The following is a 17213-nucleotide window of genomic DNA, read 5'->3' as shown; positions in this document are numbered from 1 at the left end:
AACGAAGTCCAGAAGAGCAGCACAGCTTTCCAGCCACAGACACCAACATGCAAAGGCAAGCTTGAGGATCTTTACCTTCCTTCAGCTGCCTTGAAACTGGTTCTGGCCCAACTTTAACACAGAAGAAACTCATACACAGCAGCTGAGTTGGGCTGAAATGCAGTCAGTGACCAGCACTGACTCTTGGTAAGTATGCAGGCAGAGGAATATGCGCCCAGAGCCTGAAGTGAAAGATTGATAGGAAAAGTAGATTTATTGTAAAGCCAACTTAGCCATAGAACAACTGCCATCAAAGTCTGAAAAGTTTCCTCTTCTCCCTTGCACAGGACACTGCAGACCAGTGATAGATTATCCAGTGAGCTACTGCAAATCTAGCGTAGTCACTTTGAGAGAGAGGATTACAGAGATTTGAAAGGGCCATCAACGTCTTAGTTACAAGCTACAAGGAGAAAAAGAGAGAGAAGCAGTAGGCAAGAAGATTTCTTCAAAATAAGGGTTAACTTCAAACACCATCTCCATTGAAAACTGAAGAGCAGGAAGGTCCTTTTCTGAATAAGCATATAAATGGCAACAAAGGCAGTGCTGAAGAAGGGTCTGAAAAAAACCCAATAAAACCCAACCAAACCTCTAAAACCCAAATGCTCTACTAAGCCAATTAACATTGCTGCAACAAAGTGCAACAAGATTCTTGTATCTTCTGGTTTACCAGCTAATTGTGGCTGCCTTTGAGTGCAGTGTTAACAAAAGCCTGTGTGGGCTGGCATGGTTTGTCTCATTAGCAACATCGTGGTAATGCCACAGAAAGAAAGACAAGGGCAAGAAACAAAACAAGCCAAGCCACAGCACCCAATCTGGGGAAGCTTCACCAGCAGATCTGATTTCCAGATCTTTTCCTCCCTGTATTTAGAATCCCTGTAGCAGAGCTCTGTCATCCAACTCAGTCCACAGCCTGCCCCAGCTAGCAAATATGCCAGGCTGAAAAATCCCCTCAACATACTGCCTGCTGTGAGCAGTTTGTTATAAAACCAGGAAGCTTTTACTTGCCTGCTACCAATATCCTATAGACTGAATGGAAAGGAGCAGAAGCAGGGATGCTTTGTCGGAAGAACACACAACACGGGACTCTTGCCAGGAAAAATGCATCTTGAGTAACACATGTGCTCTTTCTTTTTTTCCCCCAGAAAGGTTTAACTACACTCTGGGTTACCCAGCAGCAATAAAACATTTCTTTCCCCCCTTTCTCACTTACAGCAGAGTGTTGATTGGTAAACAGCAGATCTTCCTGTCTGAGGCTGTGCCAGCCTGTGCAGAACAGAACTGTTGTTATTGCACATTCACAGCTAGAGATAAACATGAATAAGAGCCACGAGTAAGAGCCAGGCACTGGCTCTTCAATACACTTCTTTATCAGGTTCACCTTGATTCAACCATTTCTGACAACATCTCTCCCTCCTGAAGGAGCAAGATGGCAAAAGCAGCAAGGACAAACTTTAAAAAAGCAGCAGTAGCACAGAAAAGGCTCTTTTGTACTCTCTACCATGCACAAACTGTGCAACTCCACCTGCATGTAAGACACTCAAAAGCACAACATGGAAATAAAGGGGCCCAGCAAAACCAAACTCCCCAAAAGAAGCAATGGGAAAACAAAGTGGCTTTCAACACACTTCTCAGGACAAATCTGCATCAAGAGCCACGACCGCTGCAGGACATAAAGGTTACAGAGAACCAGGAAAATTGCAAGTCATCTCTCATCTGCAAGATGACGCTGCAATGGCACAGACACAATCCCAGGAAAATGGGATACTGGAAGTCAGAGGAGGGTTCCTAACCTCTCAAAGAGCAGATCTCTGGACCAGCTGCTCCAGAAGCACTGGGGAAATAAAGCACAGAGTTAGTTCCTGACCTGCACAAGATGACTGTCCTCAGCAGTAGGAAACTGGACTTGATGACCCATCAAGTTCCTTCCAATCACCCAGCAAGCTGAACTCAAGAGGGCCATAGGTGCCCAGGCATAGCACAAACAAACACGAGGTCAGACCAAAAGGACACCAGGGATTTTATCTTCAGATCATGCTAAGCTGACAGATAAGCAGATGAAGAGCTGGCTACTGCAGCAGGGAGAGGAACAAAGTTGCAGCAAGCAGCAGAGTTGCAGCCAGTGAAAACCCAGGGTACAGACTTGGAAAGCAAAGTCTCAGAGATGGCAAGAGGGGGAGATGTCCCTGAGCACACTGTCCACACACACTCCAGCCACAGCTTTAATTCTAACACAGATTAGATAGGCAGTAAACCACGTGCAAACCACATCCAGCTGCATCCCTTGCTATAGACAGCTCCCAGTCTTCACTGCATTGTCCTGCCCAGAGTCACAGGGGCTCTTCACACAAGGGCAGCAGTACCTGGATGTCTCCTTCAGCCAATTTTATGCAATTTGGCCTTTCCTGGCTTTAATCAAGCACCACGTCCCAATTTCCAACCAGATGGCCTAGATCTAAAAAACCATGTCTCTGGCTGTGCCTCAGGCAAGCGCAAAGGTAGGATGAGCCTGACAGACAACAGTGGCTTTTGGCTTTTTCATCACAACCAACCAGGACTTAAAAGCAGAAGAATCACTGAGAAGTGCACAAGAGGCTGCCACCCTCCCTGAGAGCACAGGGATCTGGGAGAGCACACAGGAGGTGGGACAGGCAGAGCAAAACCCAGGGTGGGCAAGATGACAGTTCCCCTTTTAGCACAGCTCAGCGCAGTAAACTAATGGGGAAGCATCACGCTACTGCTCACCCCCCTCCACCTCCAAATCACCCCTGTAACTGTCCTGGGCCACACTGAAAAACACATGAATGCTTCTGCACACTGATCTTCATTATTTCTGTCAGGAGATGATACTGTAATTGGAATTCATAGATGCACAGACTGGTTTGGGCTGGAAGGGACCTTAAAGCTCATCCAGTTCCAACCCCCTGTCACAGGCAGGGACACCTTCCACTAGACCAGGTTGCTCCAAGCCCCTGTGTCCAACCTGGCCTTAAACACTGCCAGGGATGGGGCAGCCACAGCTTCTCTGGGCAACCTGTGCCAGCGCCTCAGCACCCTCACAGGGAAGAGCTTCTGCCTAAGAGCTCATCTCAGTCTCCCCTCTGTCAGGCCTGTCCCTACAGGCCCTTGTTCAAAGCCCTTCTCCAGGTTTCTTGCAGCCCCTTTAAGCAATGGGAGCTGCTCTAAGGTCTCCCCTTAAGGAGCCTCCTCTTCTCCAGGCTGAACCAGCCCAGCTCTCTCAGCCTCTAGCTCCAGAGCAGAGCTGCTCCAGCCCTTGCAGCATCCTCGTGGCCTCCCCTAGCTGGTGTTAACACCTGATAAAACTGAAGTGATCTGGATGTGACAGTGCCTGACACTATGATACTCCCCTTCCCTCACCAGAGCAGCTCCACTGGCTCACTGTCTCCACCACAAGCAGCTCCTCTTCAGCTACACCACTACAGCTGGAACTGTAGGATGTGCTCAATTACACAACGCCTTAAGCAATATTTGCTCATGAGAGCACTTATTTGAACAAATGTAACGATCACATGAGGAAAATGCTGTATTTAAGATGAGAAGCCTGAAGTATAATACAGATGCCTTGAGTAAGAAGCTACCTTTGTTACAGCAAAGCCAGCCCTACTGGCTGTCCACCATGGCAGAGCTGGCCTCTTAACCAAGAGCTGCTGGTGGCACTCTGAACCCCAGTTAACCCAAACAAGCAGATGGAGAAATCACATCACAGGAGTCCCTCTCAAATGCCTTGCGAGATGTGTCATGCTGCCTCAGCCTCGTGGGATGCTACAGACCCCAACCTTCCCTCCAGCAGGCTCTGCTTGCTAAAGCACCTTGCACAGCAAGGTCAGGCAACAGAGCAAGGGCTTTGCACACCTGCAGTAGCATTCACGAGACACTCCAAGGCTGCATCCAAAATGATCCAAAACCAGGAATGTTACTTCACCCCTCCCACAGCTGAGAACTAGCCATGGCGCATGTCTCAACCTACCCCTGCCTGGTGACGGTCACCACTCAAAGACCACAGAGTGCTCATGGCCTGGCTTCTCTGACCCTGAACCAAGATTCCTGCAGACCTTTTGCAGCAGCTGGACACCAAAGTCACATCAAGACTTAGCTAGCCCATAAGCAGACCAGATCAGCCAACACACAGTACAGTGATGTTCATTCCATTAATCCAAAACCCTGGCCTGGAAAAGGCCACATAAGCCTGGCTCATTTGAATGCATGGACACCACCATCAGAGGTTCTCCTTCAGTGGACACACAAGCGTAACCTGAAGGTACAAGCTCAGTCTGGCTTCCCACCACCTTGTCTTGTCTCTGCAGAGCAGGCTCTGCACCACCAGCCCGAAGCAGCCCAATCATGTAAGGTACAACAAAGTCATCTCAATGTCCCAGTCCTGGGCTGGGAACTGCCACAGCACAGTGGTGCAGGCAAAGCAAGGCAGAGGTTCTTAGATTAATCAATTTCCCTGACTTTGCACTGCTTCAAACACTCCCTGGGGCAGTCATGCAGTTTCCACATCTTAGGGCTGCGAGGTCCTGGAGGACACCACATTTTCTCTTCCACTCTTACAGTTTGTTTTTAACCATAAGAAAACCAGGGGACACCAGAATCCCCACCCATATGAGCACATGGCCTTCACACATGGCAAGGAGAGGCAAACACTCAAAGGATTCAACACAAGGAAGACAGACAAGAACAAGGAATGCAAGACAAGAAGCAGGGTAACAATGCTTACAGACCAGAGGAGAAAACGTCTTTTTCTTTTCAGCCCCTCCCAGCCCAGCACAGAGCCAGAAAAGCCTCTCACCCAGCAGGGTTTCTGCTCTGCAGGTCCAATGCCCGGCTGGTGTGAAGTCACCCAGGTGTCCCTGGAATGGAGCGGCTGCTGTTGGCACCAGCGGAGCGGCCAGGGTGGAGAAACATGCTAGATGGCCTCTAGCACACTGAGCCTGCTAGGAGGAGCAGCTGCTGCACCAGGCTGGGGGACAGAGAGGAAAGAGAGTCACGTAAGAATAAATGGCTGCTCAGACCCCGGGCTGCTCAGCATAACACCAGCACACACAACCAACCTTGCATCTTTGGTCATTCGCTCAGCATCCAATTGAATGCAGCGCTCCGAAGTGTCCGTGCCTCCTGCAGCATCCCGGACTGGAGCTCAGTCCCGGCGGGAGATAGGAACCAGTCTGCTTGTGGGTCAACTCCAATCCTCTGCTTGTGGTTTCAGAACCTTTGGTGTTGACTTTTTAGTTCTGTTCCCACCACTGGCCTTGCTCCCTGCTTAGCATCCTGGTAGAGCTGTCGCCATCCCAGGTAACGCAACACCTCTGGAGCACTGCAGGATCTCAACAAGGAGGATTCTGGACAGCAGCAGGACAGGATCTCCAAAGGGGTATGGATGTGAATGTAGGAATGACTGGAGGGGCACACTGCCTGAATGATCAAACATAGAAAGAGATGTTCATTACTCCACATGGCCTGGACATCATTAGCAGTTACATCCATTGGTAATTCCAAAGTACAAATTCATCTGATGATGCCAAACATGCCCATTCCAACCCTGAAAAGCACGATGTTTGAATACTTGCCTCTGCAAACCTCACTCCCCCAAGACATTTCGCCTTCCCCTTTCCTATTCTCTGCTCCTAGAACAAGGTGTTTTAACAAAATTCATACTTTGTGAAAGTGCTGTCTCCTTTGGGACAGGCTTTTATCAGATGGAGGCAACAAGAACCCTTCTCCATAACCCTCTGTCTCACCAGCACAGTCTCATTTTCTATTTTAGATTTGTGAGGGGGCAAAAAAAAGCAAATAAGGATTCAGCCGGAACAGTGTGATCACTGAGCCTCTTTGGGAGCATGGCAGAAGCATGCAGGAGGAACAGATCTGGTTCTGCTTGACCCCCTCACCCTCTCTCCCACAGCCACTTGGTCAGATGCAGCATGGTGCCCCTGGGGTAGGCTACCGTGAATTCACAAAGAGCTTTTCTCTTTCAGTGCTCTGCAAAACTGAGGCTTCCAGGTAGTGAGGAAAAGACAACCTATAGTGAGCACCTGGACACGTGCTGCTAATGGAAACAAAACAGCAAATGAAGAATCACAGAATCAGACTGGTCTGGGCTGGAAGGGACCTTAAAGCTCAGCCAGTTCCAACCCCCTGCCACGGGCAGGGACACCTTCAATGAGACCAGGTTGCTCCAAGCCCCATCCAACCTGGCCTTGAACATTGCCAGGAATGGGGCAGCCACAGCTTCTCTGGGCACCCTGTGCCAGTGCCTCAGCACCCTCACAGGGAAGAGCTTCTTCCTTATAACCTGAACTTTCCCTGTTTCAGTTTGAACCCATCACCCCTTGTCCTATCGCTACAGTCCCTTATAAAGCTTCCCTCTCTGGCATCCTTGTAGGCCCCCTTCAGATCAATGGAGAAGGCTACGGTGCAGGCAAGAGACACCACACAGGGACCAGTAAAAAAGTAAATCGGGGCTGATTAAGGTTCTAAAGAGCCATCCTGATACGTCTAGCCGAAGGGTCTGCACAGCACTGGCTCCATCAGGACCTCCAAGCCTACAGCATCTCCAAGGCACTCCTGGAAAGGCTGCTGAGAGCTACAGAGGGAGTGAGACAAACACCAGAGAATGGAGAACCCACAAATGCCTACATGAGCCTGCGTGACACATCACTGCTCCTGCAGGAGATGTGCTCGCATACGCATGGGCTAGGAAGAGAAACTGCTTAACACCCAGCAGCTTAACATAAAGCCCGTGGCTGTGCTGCAGTTCCAAGGACTGCCCCAACCCTGCCTGCTGATCCGAGTGGTGCGGGCAGGAGACTGACACGGATGAGCTGGAGAGCAAGACCTTGAGCACATCAGTGCAGAGGCCTCTCTGGAGAGCAGAGCTGCTGCAGGGGGAGGACACAGCCCAGCACACAGGGACCCTTGCACCATGTTCCCACTTCCACCAACCAGTGCAAACACAGGAGAGGGAACTTGTTACCCAGCCAGGCTGCCCGAGAGTTGGCTTCTCTGCAAACCTGTTTTTTACAGAAGGACCTTCTGCTGTCAGAAGAACACAACACAAGCTGGGAAGCTTGGGAACAAGAAGCCGAAGGGGAAGCTTTGGTGCCACCGGAAGTGCCACTCCAGAAATGCAGCTGGGTGATATGGCCAGAGGGGAAAGACAGCTTTTGGTAAGGTCTTGGTCTCCATTTCACCAAAGCAAAGGTGAACTGATACCCCTAGAGCTTCGGTAAGGGCTCCAATCCCAGACTGGGCTGAGACACTAGCCTGGCCTCCGGACACCGAGCACCCACAACCCTCCTCTGTTGCTACTCATGCCCCCAGCATTCAGCTCATGCCCTGGCTGGCTACAGAAGAGGCTTCACCACAGGAACAGAAAAGCTATTTCTTGTTTGATGAACACATATTAGAGTTTACACCACTCGCACAGGGCAGAGGCATGCATATGCAGAGGAATAGAGATGGTTCTAATACTGCTTTTAACGTACAAGCCTGAAGACCTGCCTTCAGTTTTTACAAATCAAACTTGATCATCTCAAGCTGGCAAAAATAGCCCCACGTTCCCTCAAGTTATTTTCTTTTCAACTAGGCAGGGTACTGCACAATAGGAAATATCAGCAGTTATGTATTCAACCTCCAGAAACCCAAAGGGCCAATTCAAGCAACCCACGGTGGCTTTCCAATCCTCCCTGATCTATTTGCTGGAGTTGGACTGAAAAGCATGCTGCCCCCGAGACATCCAGCAAACTCCACATCCCACTAATTACAGCCATATAAATGTATTATCTTGGCTGTCAAACAGGGGCTGCCTGAGCAGGATGACACTCTGCAATGTAAATGCAGGAAAACAATTGCTCTTTCTGCTGGTGGCACATTGCTTTGGATCTGACTTCCTTTCCAGGGCTCCCCCTTCTCCATCTGCCCAGGCACCAGGGCAGCAGCAAGAGGAAATGGCACACAAAACCCCTCACCTTTTAAGCCACTGAACACGAGGTGATGTTGGGAATAGCACTGGCATTTCATATCAGCCAACCTGAAAGCTGCTAATGTAGGGGGAAAGGAACTGTGAAGGCAAGAGTTAAATGTGTTTCGTTTGCAGGCAACAACCCCTCTGCCTCCCTTGGCCTGCCTCAGCTGCCACTGCTAACTACAAGGCAAGCATCAGCATTCCAAATAGCAGGAATTCATTAGGAGACTACTCCTCCCTGCCCTGCTCTGCGCCGGTGGCCTCGGAAGGGCTGTGTTTGCACACAGGGTCCAACAGCTGCCAGTAAGGCTGAGGCACAGGCAGGCAAGATGCAGGAGGCTGCGGGGAGCCGGTAGGCAGCACGCTGCACTCCGGAGGTGGGATTATGATGGAAAATGAGGAGGAAGCCACTGACTCACCTGTACCACCCGCACAAGCAGCCTTCCCCAGCCTGCACCAAACATGACCTTTCTCAGAGCCCCACGCCACGTTCCAGCAAATCAGCACTTCACAAGGTTCCTCCCAGCACTGCATGCTAGGAGAGAGCAGCGGGACACAGACTGCCCACGTCTCTCCTCGTGCCCTGCAGCCAGAGCCCTTCACTCCAGCCTCCCCCTGCTTCACCACAGAAAGCCACACAGATGCTGGGAGGACTGGAGCAGCTCTGCTCTGGAGACAGGCTGAGAGAGCTGGGCTGGATGAACTTTAAGGTCCCTTCTGAGACAACCAGTCTATGACTCTTACAAATTTCAATTACAATATCATCTTCATTTCCCTCTGCAAAGCTCTGGGATTCAAAGCACAGAATAATGGGTGGAGAGCCCAGGAGAATGGTGGGGGTGTCACTGCATCTCACAAGGGCACCAGGCCCCTCCACAGGGTCATCCAGTCCTCCCGCCACTGCCAGACAGCCCCGAGCCTGGGCAGGATGCCCACTCTTCTTTACATGCAACTTTAGCAGTTTTGGGTTGGTTTCCAATATTTATTCCAACTTAGAAAACATTAAGCCTGGCCTACTCCTCAGGTTCCCTTATGCACCAAGTCATCAGGCTCAAGGAGGCTGCTTCCTTTCCTGCCAATGCAACATGGCTCAGCAAACACAGCAAGTCACATCACACCTTCAAAGGCCTCTCCAGGCCTCCAACCCCACCCGGAGAAGGGAGCACTGTTGGGTCTTGCCTTCTGCCTCTAACTGCTAAAGCCCTGGACACAAACAGGAGCTGATGCAACTTTAAATGAGTTAGTATCCCCACGTACATAAAATCACAGCAATTTGAATCATGCCTCTCTGACACATTATGCCACAGCAGCCCGTTCCTCAGGCAGAGCTCAGTCCTGCTCTGGATCACTCAGGAGCACCAGCCAGTCTGTTTGGTACTGGGGCTCAAGAAACGGCCTTGTAAAAGCCACCAGCAGTGTCGCAGGAGGCTGGTCTGTCACTCAGCTGCCCTCCCACCACAGGTCTGCTCCAGGTTAGGGAAGGTGGCAGCTTGCACAGCCCTGAAACGTAAGTCCCTGCGACAGCATGCAAAGTACGGCAAGGTCTTGGTGTTCAGATCAACAGGGGCTAAGCCTGGGATCTGCAGCCTGTCTCCACCAGCTGGGACCTGTATAGCTCATCTCCATCTCAATTCCCTTCAAACACATCTCCTGGTCTCTGACTGACCCACAGCAACACACCACCATCTCTGCCCCAATGCCCCTGGCCATGTGTAGTAAGCACTTCTCAGATAACCTTCTGTCCAACCATGAAAACCCACCCATCCGCATCCCGGCCCGAAGGCCTGTGGAGCGCAGCAGTTGAGATTCCAATCCGGAAAAACGCTTGGAGGAAACAGTATGACATTTCAAACACAACGTGCACATTATTCCATCTTCCCCAGCAGTTCACCAGATGATCACCCCACAATGCTTGTCTCCTGCTGCTTGGAAGGGATGCACCCCAGCAGCAGGCGCAGGAGGGGGAGAGGAGAGCTGCTCAGAAAATGGAGAGGCTGGCAAGTGCACAGAGCCCTTCCAACCAGTTACAGACCTCTGCATCCAGGATCTAGAGGCTGATATGCCTTACAACTGCAGCTGAGCTGACATGCAGTAAAATCCAGGAGTCTTGATGAGGCACCAAGGCCCAAACAGCCTTAGGATGGTTCTGGGAGCCAAGCATAAGCCGGCCGGGTCTGAAGGGCAAACTCCCCAGCGCTCTAGAAACTCTGCACAAAACCCCGCTTAGCCCGCAGCAGGCAGGTTTCTAAGCTGGAGGGCAGAGTGCAGACCTGAAAGACTGCTGTGCTCCGGCCCCGGACCTGGCCCGCAGCAGCGCCGAGCCAGTTCGCTGCCATAGGGGAGGCTCCGCCGCCCGGAGGAGACCCGGACGCTCGCTCTGGCTGTGTCAAGCCCGGCGCAGGTAGGCTTGGGGCTGCAGCGCGGGGACTCGCGAACCTCCCCGGACCCGCACGGCTGCTGCGCGGCTTGTAAATGCATTAAACTCGTCCGGGCGGAGGTACGAAGAGCTCCCCGCGGGTAGGGCACCCAAGCAGCCGCAGAGCCCCGAGGCAGCGCTGCCGGCTCTCCGGCTTGCCCCAGCACCGAAACCCCCGACACCAGCCTCCAGACCCAGCCCCCGCCGCCCCCCTTCCCGGGCTTGGGCCCACCGGCAACAGGTAGTGCGGGGCGGCCCCAGGGGGTGCCGGGGCCCACATGGAGAGTCCGGTCGGGAGAGCGCCCACCCAGCGGCGCGGGCGGGAGTCGTGGCCCGCGGGACTGCAGTGGGAGGCCCCGGGCGGCCCGTTCCCGCCACCCCCGCGCTCCTGCCGCCCCCCGCCGCCGCTTACCTGGGGATGGAGGAGCCGCGCTGCTGCTCGCGTCCCTCCCCCGGCCCCACACTTTGCCCCGGGCAGAGCAACTTCCACCCGCTCCCTCCCGGCTGCTCCGCCGCCGCCTTCCTCCCGCTCCGCCGCCGGCCCGGCCTGCCCCGGAGTCCCAGAGCCCGCCCTTACGCCGCCGCCGTGGCGTATCGCCCCATCCCGGCCTCCGGGCGCTACGACGTGAAAGCGGCGCAGAGGCCGTCGTGAATAGCGCAGGGGGACTACAAGCCCCGAGGGGCGTCGCGCGGGGAAGCGGAAGGCGGGGGCCGAGCGGGGCTGGCGGCGGGCGAGCCGGGAGCGGGGCTGAGCGACCCCCTCCCGGCGGGAGCGGAGGGGTGGCGGCAAGGCGCGGCCGGAGAACTACAGCTCCCAGCGTGCTTTGCGGCGGCGGGGTTGTCACTGGGCCGGGGTCGGGGCCGGGGCCGAGGGCGGTGCTTCCTTGGCGCGCAGGCCCGAGCCGGGGCCCGCAGCTGCCCGGCGCTGGCGTGTCGGAGGAGTGCGGGTACGGGTGGGCAGCACCGCGCGTCCGTCAAGGCGACGGCAGCTCCCCGAACCCCGGCGGAGAAGGCACCCGCGTGAGGAGATGGATGAGCCGGGGTGGGGTGGCCCCGGCGCAGGAAGCAGAGCCCCGGGCTGCGCGGCCCTGCCCGGCGCACCCGGCTAATTACAGTAATGAGCTGGCAGCGCTTGGAGCGCGCCGGCGCTGTCCCGGAGTTGTCTCAGCCCTCGGGCGCTGTGCAGCCGGGCTCGGGAACAGCAGCCGTGCAGCTGGGAGAGCACAACGGGGCCTGGGCGGCCCTCGGAGCGCTGCCCGCGAACGCAGCCCCCGGTGCTGCTGCTGCGCGTCCGTCGGCTGATCACAGCCCTCGCTCGCTTCGAGTTCACGGGCGTGAGCAGCTCCCGTGACCCGGTTCAGTGAGGGCTTGAGCCCAGAACTCCCCATGTGCTGGGCTGCATCCCCAGAGCCTGAGCAGCAGGTTGAGGGCGGAGATTCCCCCCCTCTGCTGCGCCCTGGGGAGACCCCCTCTGCAGTCCTGATCCAGCTCTGGGGAAACAGCACATGAGGGACGTGGAGCTGTTGGAGCGAGTCCAGAGGAGGCCACTGAGATGCTGCGAGGGCTGGAGCAGCTCTGCTCTGGAGCCAGGCTGAGAGAGCTGGGCTGGTTCAGCCTGGAGAAGAGAAGGCTCCTTAAGGGGAGACCTTAGAGCAGCTCCCAGTGCCTAAAGGGGATACAAGAAACCTGGAGAGGGGCTTTGGACAAGGGCCTGTAGGGACAGGACAAGGGGGAATGGCTTTAACCTGATAGAGGGGAGACTGAGATGAGCTCTTAGGCAGAAGTTCTTCCCTGTGAGGGTGCTGAAGCTCTGGCACAGGTTGCCCAGAGAAGCTGTGGCTGCCCCATCCCTGGCAGCATTCAAGGCCAGGTTGGACAGGGCTTGGAGCAGCCTGGTCTAGTGGAAGGTGTCCCTGCCTGTGGCAGGGGGCTGGAACTGGATGAGCTTTAAGGTCCCTTCCAACCCAGACCAATCTGTGAGTCTATATGGCATCCCAACCCACCCCCTGCCAGACTCACCTGTTCAAGCAGCACCTTCAAACCCTCCCACCCTACTGAGAAGTGGAGCAGTTGGTGCAGTACTGCCGAGCTCGGTGTGCAGGGGCACTCCCCTCCCTCTGTTACAAGTGAATACAGGGAGCACAACCCCAGATGTGGGGCAGCCAGGCCAGGCTGGCACACAGAGATGGGAAATAAATGGTTGTTACGCTCTCTGTGCGGGGAGCTGATAGCCACACATTGTGAGACCCATCAGTCCTCTGTAAAGATAACATGGGGACCCTTGTTCTTAAGGGTGGACCAGAGGAAGAGCCTTTCCCCACTGCCCCCTGGGTTGAAGAGATCCTAAGGCTCGGTGCTCTCCCAGCCTGTGCCTGTGAGTAGCTCCAGGCAGGTGTGCTGGAGCTGGATAGATGGGTGCATTTCCACAATGATGTCCAAGACCTGTCATCTCAACTACCAAGCTTCTGACACACTTGGACACCATTTGGTGCCTGCACATTCGCACCGCTGCCACGTGTAGTACCCTGGGGTGTCCGAGATGTCCATGCAAGCCCACCACATGAGACATCTTCATCCTTAAGGAACAGCAATTGGAGACAAAGATCCTCAAAGCACCTAAAATGTCTCTTCATATGTGTGGGCAACTGAATTATAGAATCATAGACTAGTTAGGGTTGGGAAGGACCTTAAGAACATCAAGTTCCAACCCCCCTGCCAGGGGCAGGGACACCTCACACTAAACCATGCCACCGAAGGCTCTGTCCAACCTGGTACTGAACACTGCCAGGGATGGAGCATTCACAACCTCCCTGGGCAATCCATTCCAGTACCTCACCACCCTAACAGGAAAGAATTTCCTCCTTATATCCAATCTAAACTTCCCCTGTTTGAGTTTTAACCCATTACCCCTTGTCCTGTCACTACAGTCCCTAATGAAGAGTCCCTCCCCAGCATCCCTATAGGCCCCCTTCAGATACTAGAAGGCTGCTGTGAGGTCTCCACGCAGCCTTCTCTTCTCCAGGCTGAACAGCCCCAGCTTCCTCAGCCTCTCTTCATAACGGGAGGTGCTCCAGTCCCCTGATCATCCTCGTGGTCCTTCTCTGGACTTGTTCCAACAGTTCCATGTCGTTTTTATGTTGAGGACACCAGAACTGCACACAATACTCCAGGCGAGGTCTCACAAGAGCAGAGTAGAGGGGCAGGATCACCTCCTTCGACCTTCTGGTCACAGAATCCCAGAATCCCAAGGGTTGGAAGGGACCTCAGAAGATTATCTAGTCCAACCCTCCTGCAAGAGCAGGGTAACCTAGAGTACATCACACAGGAACTTGTCCAGGCAGGCCTTGAATATCTCCAATGTAGGAGACTCCACAACCCCCTTAGGCAACCTGTTCCAGTGCTCTGTCACTCTCACAGTGAAGAAATTTTTCCTGATGTTCACATGGAACCTCCTATGCTCCAGTTTACACCCATTGCCCCTTGTCCTGTCACTGGACATCACTGAAAAAAACCTAGCTCCATCATCCTTTTGATGCAGCCCAGGATACGGTTGGCTTTCTGGGCTGCAAGCGCACACTGAAGCTGGCCCATGTTCATTTTCTCATCGACCAACACCCCCAAGTCCTTCTCCGCAGGGCTGCTCTGAATCTCTTCTCTGCCCAACCTGTAGCTGTGCCTGGGATTGCTCCCACCCAGGTGTAGGACCTTGCACTTGGCATGGTTAAACTTCATGAGGTTGGCATCAGCCCACCTCACAAGCGTGTCAAGGTCCCTCTGGATGGCATTCCTTCCCTCCAGCGTATCAACTGAACCACACAGCTTGGAGTCATCGGCAAACTTGCTGAGGGCGCACTCAATCCCACTGTCCATGTCAGCGACAAAGATGTTGAACAAGACCGGTCCCAACACCGATCCCTGAGGGACACCACTCGTTACTGGTCTCCAGCCGGACATTGAACCATTGACCACAACTCTTTGTGTGCGGCCATCCAGGCAGTTCTTTATCCACCGAGTGGTCCATCCATCAAATTGATGTCCCTCCAATTTAGAGACAAGGATGTCGTGTGGGACAGTGTCAAACACTTTACACAAGTCCAGGTAGATGACATCAACTGCTCTACCCCTGTCCATCAGTTCTGTAGCCCCATCATAGAAGGCCACCAAATTGGTCAGGCAGGATTTCCCCTTAGTGAAGCCATGCTGGCTGTCACCAAGCACCTTGTTGATTTTCATGTGCCTTAGCATGCCTTCCAGGAGAATCTGCTCCAAGATTTTGCCAGGCACAGAGGTGAGACTGACTGGTCTGTAATTCCCCGGGTCATCCAAGCCCCTTTTGTCATGCATGATTATTAATGGAGGTGTAAGAAGCATCACTGGGTAGCAGGGAGTGAAGAAGGCATTGGTGGAGTCACTGCATGCTCAGTGGGAGGTTCAACACTGTACCTACATGGCCTGAAACAACCTGCTGCTGCTGTCATCAGCTCTTCTGGTGTGACAGGGGCGTTCCCGCATGGAATTACCTTATCAGCGTGTCTCTCTCTGGAGAATAAATGGATAAACCTAACTTCACCCAGGTACAAAGCAATTTCAAGCAGTGGCTGAATTCCAGCTGTTGGGAAGTCACATGAACTGCAGTTCACATCTCCTAATTTTAGGTGTATAAACTGAGGCATGTAAATTGTACCCTCACATCTTCATCTGTGAGCAGTGGAGCAAGAGGGAGGGTTCCACTCACTCCAGGTAACTTCCTGTTTGTCATTGATTATAAAGAGAAACATTCACCAGCGCAGCAGAGCATCAATAATTCAGGGAAGTGCATTTGGGTAAGCAATGTCTGAGTAGCACTGAAAACCTCAAGGGAGGCAAGTCAGGGTCATCCCCTGACCAAACCTTATCACATTATCACCAGAGCCATCACATTTTTTAGACACGGTTCCCCATCTCCTCCTTCTGGAAGGACTCACTCCATGGTTTTCCAGGGGACTGAAGTGAGGCTGTGTCTGCCCTGTTGCTGCCTGTGTCACCCCAAGCCTCTTGATGACAGTGCAACTTGCTTCCCTCCAGGCACAAAGGCTCTCCTGGTCACCATGACTTGTCAAAGCTGACAGAGCAGCTCTGCAAGAGCATCAGCCAGTTCCCCCAGTGTCCCAGGCTGCAGCACTGCAAGCCCCATAGTCAAGATCCAACAAGCAATTACCACATGGATCCTCACAGCTTCCCCTGTATGTCAGTGCAGACACAGGCTCTGTATCCTCAGCATCTCTTCCTCTGGTAAAGGAGTATACCAGGGATACTGTGTGGGGTGGGAGGAACTGGGAGCCGAGCGGGAGCAGAGGCAGCTCGCCCAGCATGAAGGATGGGCTGCCCAGTGGTGACAAGGACCAGATGACACATGGGGAGGCTTTTCAGCCAAGTTCCTGCTCAAGGTGCATCAGGTGGGAGGGAGGAAGGGCTCCCAGTCCTCATTCCCCCCGACACCAAGCTTGGCATGGGCACTTCCCCTCATCCTTACCCCAGCTCAGGACTGGCCAGTGGCTCTTTCCTGGTACCTGCCCTCAACCCTCTCATTTGCAGCCTGAGGAACAAAGAGGTCCCCAGCAGCTCTCCCAAGGGCTGGGCAGAAAGTCATGGCCCAGGTGCACCACCTCTGAGGGAGAAGGTCATCCACCATCTCTTTCGGCTGCTTGGAGTCTTTTTGACTCTTGACTAGATATTATATATACACGTGTATCCATCACTGATCAGAGTGTTCTTTTTAGCTAGAAGAGATCTAAGAAGGAAGTTATGTATAAGCTGTACTCCTGCATGTTCCTATGTTGTCAGGTGTGCGTCACACAGAGGAAGGGAACAATACTGTACAACCCCAGGAGAGTTTTGGTTTCCTTGTGGAGATAACGCATCACCCTGTGTAGCACAAGGGAGAAACAAAACTTGAAGAATTTGAGGCGTGCAACTGAGGCCAAGGCCCCAGGGAAGAGCCAGGCTGTATTTGTGGAGAGGCACAGGGATTGCAAGGGTTCAGCATGTTGTCACCGGGGTGGTGTCTTACAAAGGGTGTCTGCTCCTCCTCACTGAGCACCACGTGCCATCTTCTTCAGTGGGATGGGCAAGGCGATGGTGATGAATGCTTCCACTGCACCTGCACACGGCCATGCTCTGTGTCCTGAACTGTCTTTGCTGGAGGGGTTGGGACACTGACCCCCTCCTTGGGTGAGGGAGAGGCATACATCCCCTCTGCTAGGGGAGGGTTATCTGTGCCAAAATGCCCAGGCAACCCTGGGGACCCACAACCTGATCCACACCAGTCCTTGGGACTGAGCCTGTGGCCTACAACAGCTACCCTGGCACCATATCACAGGGATGTGTGACATCGGGGCTGGCTCTAAGGGTGCTACTTTGTGGGGATGTCCCTGGGACTCTGGGGGTGCTATGAATTCCTTGTAGTCCCAGAGGGCTCCCACTAGAGGAAGTATCAGGGCTTCCTTGAGGGAATCTGGGAGCCCTGGGGGCATCAGGCATCCTCATGGTGCAGGGTGCCCCCAGGGGATGTCACAGTTCAAGCACTGCAGAAGTGGGGGGAGGAGGGAGCAGGGGGAAACACACACACCTTGGATATGTGGGGCACCCCAACTAGTGTCTCGTTAGTGGGTGTCAGGGGACCCCAGGGAGGTGGGAAACCCTCAGCAGTCACTCACCGGCGGGGTGGCGGGCTTGGTGGTATCCATGGAGCTTGGTGGGTGTGTGCAGGGGACAGGGGGAGCCTTCCTGTCTGCA

The 17213-nt window shown here is 53.9% G+C and overlaps 1 protein-coding gene across 11 annotated transcripts in view; it reads right to left on the bottom strand.

The window, feature by feature from the left end:
* The window catches only part of CAPN15 (calpain 15), a 60785-nt gene extending 49576 nt beyond the window's left edge, over positions 1–11209 (bottom strand). For 2 of the 11 annotated variants that reach the window (XM_062611983.1, XM_062611990.1), the window contains exons 1-4: positions 10852–11207; positions 5112–5472; positions 4850–5020; positions 1830–1870 (exon numbers count right to left, since the gene is read on the bottom strand). Coding sequence is in view for 1 of the 11 variants with exons in the window: in XM_062611988.1 (XP_062467972.1) it covers positions 5112–5128 (17 nt within the window). In the remaining 10 variants the exon portion in view is untranslated. Of the gene's footprint in view, positions 1–1249; positions 1303–1829; positions 1871–4849; positions 5021–5104; positions 5473–10055; positions 10137–10851 lie in introns of those variants that run through there. The other 9 variants (XM_062611981.1, XM_062611989.1, XM_062611982.1 and 6 more) reach the window with 8 other exon arrangements.
* Positions 11210–17213: the final 6004 nt, after the last annotated feature.

Source organism: Pezoporus occidentalis, unplaced genomic scaffold (genome assembly GCF_034315485.1).
Source record: "Pezoporus occidentalis ecotype Australia unplaced genomic scaffold, CSIRO_AGI_Poc_V1 ctg158, whole genome shotgun sequence".
NCBI lineage: Eukaryota > Metazoa > Chordata > Aves > Psittaciformes > Psittacidae > Pezoporus > Pezoporus occidentalis.
The sequence above is the reverse complement of the archived record's forward strand: the minus strand, read 5'-3'. Positions and strand labels throughout refer to the sequence as shown.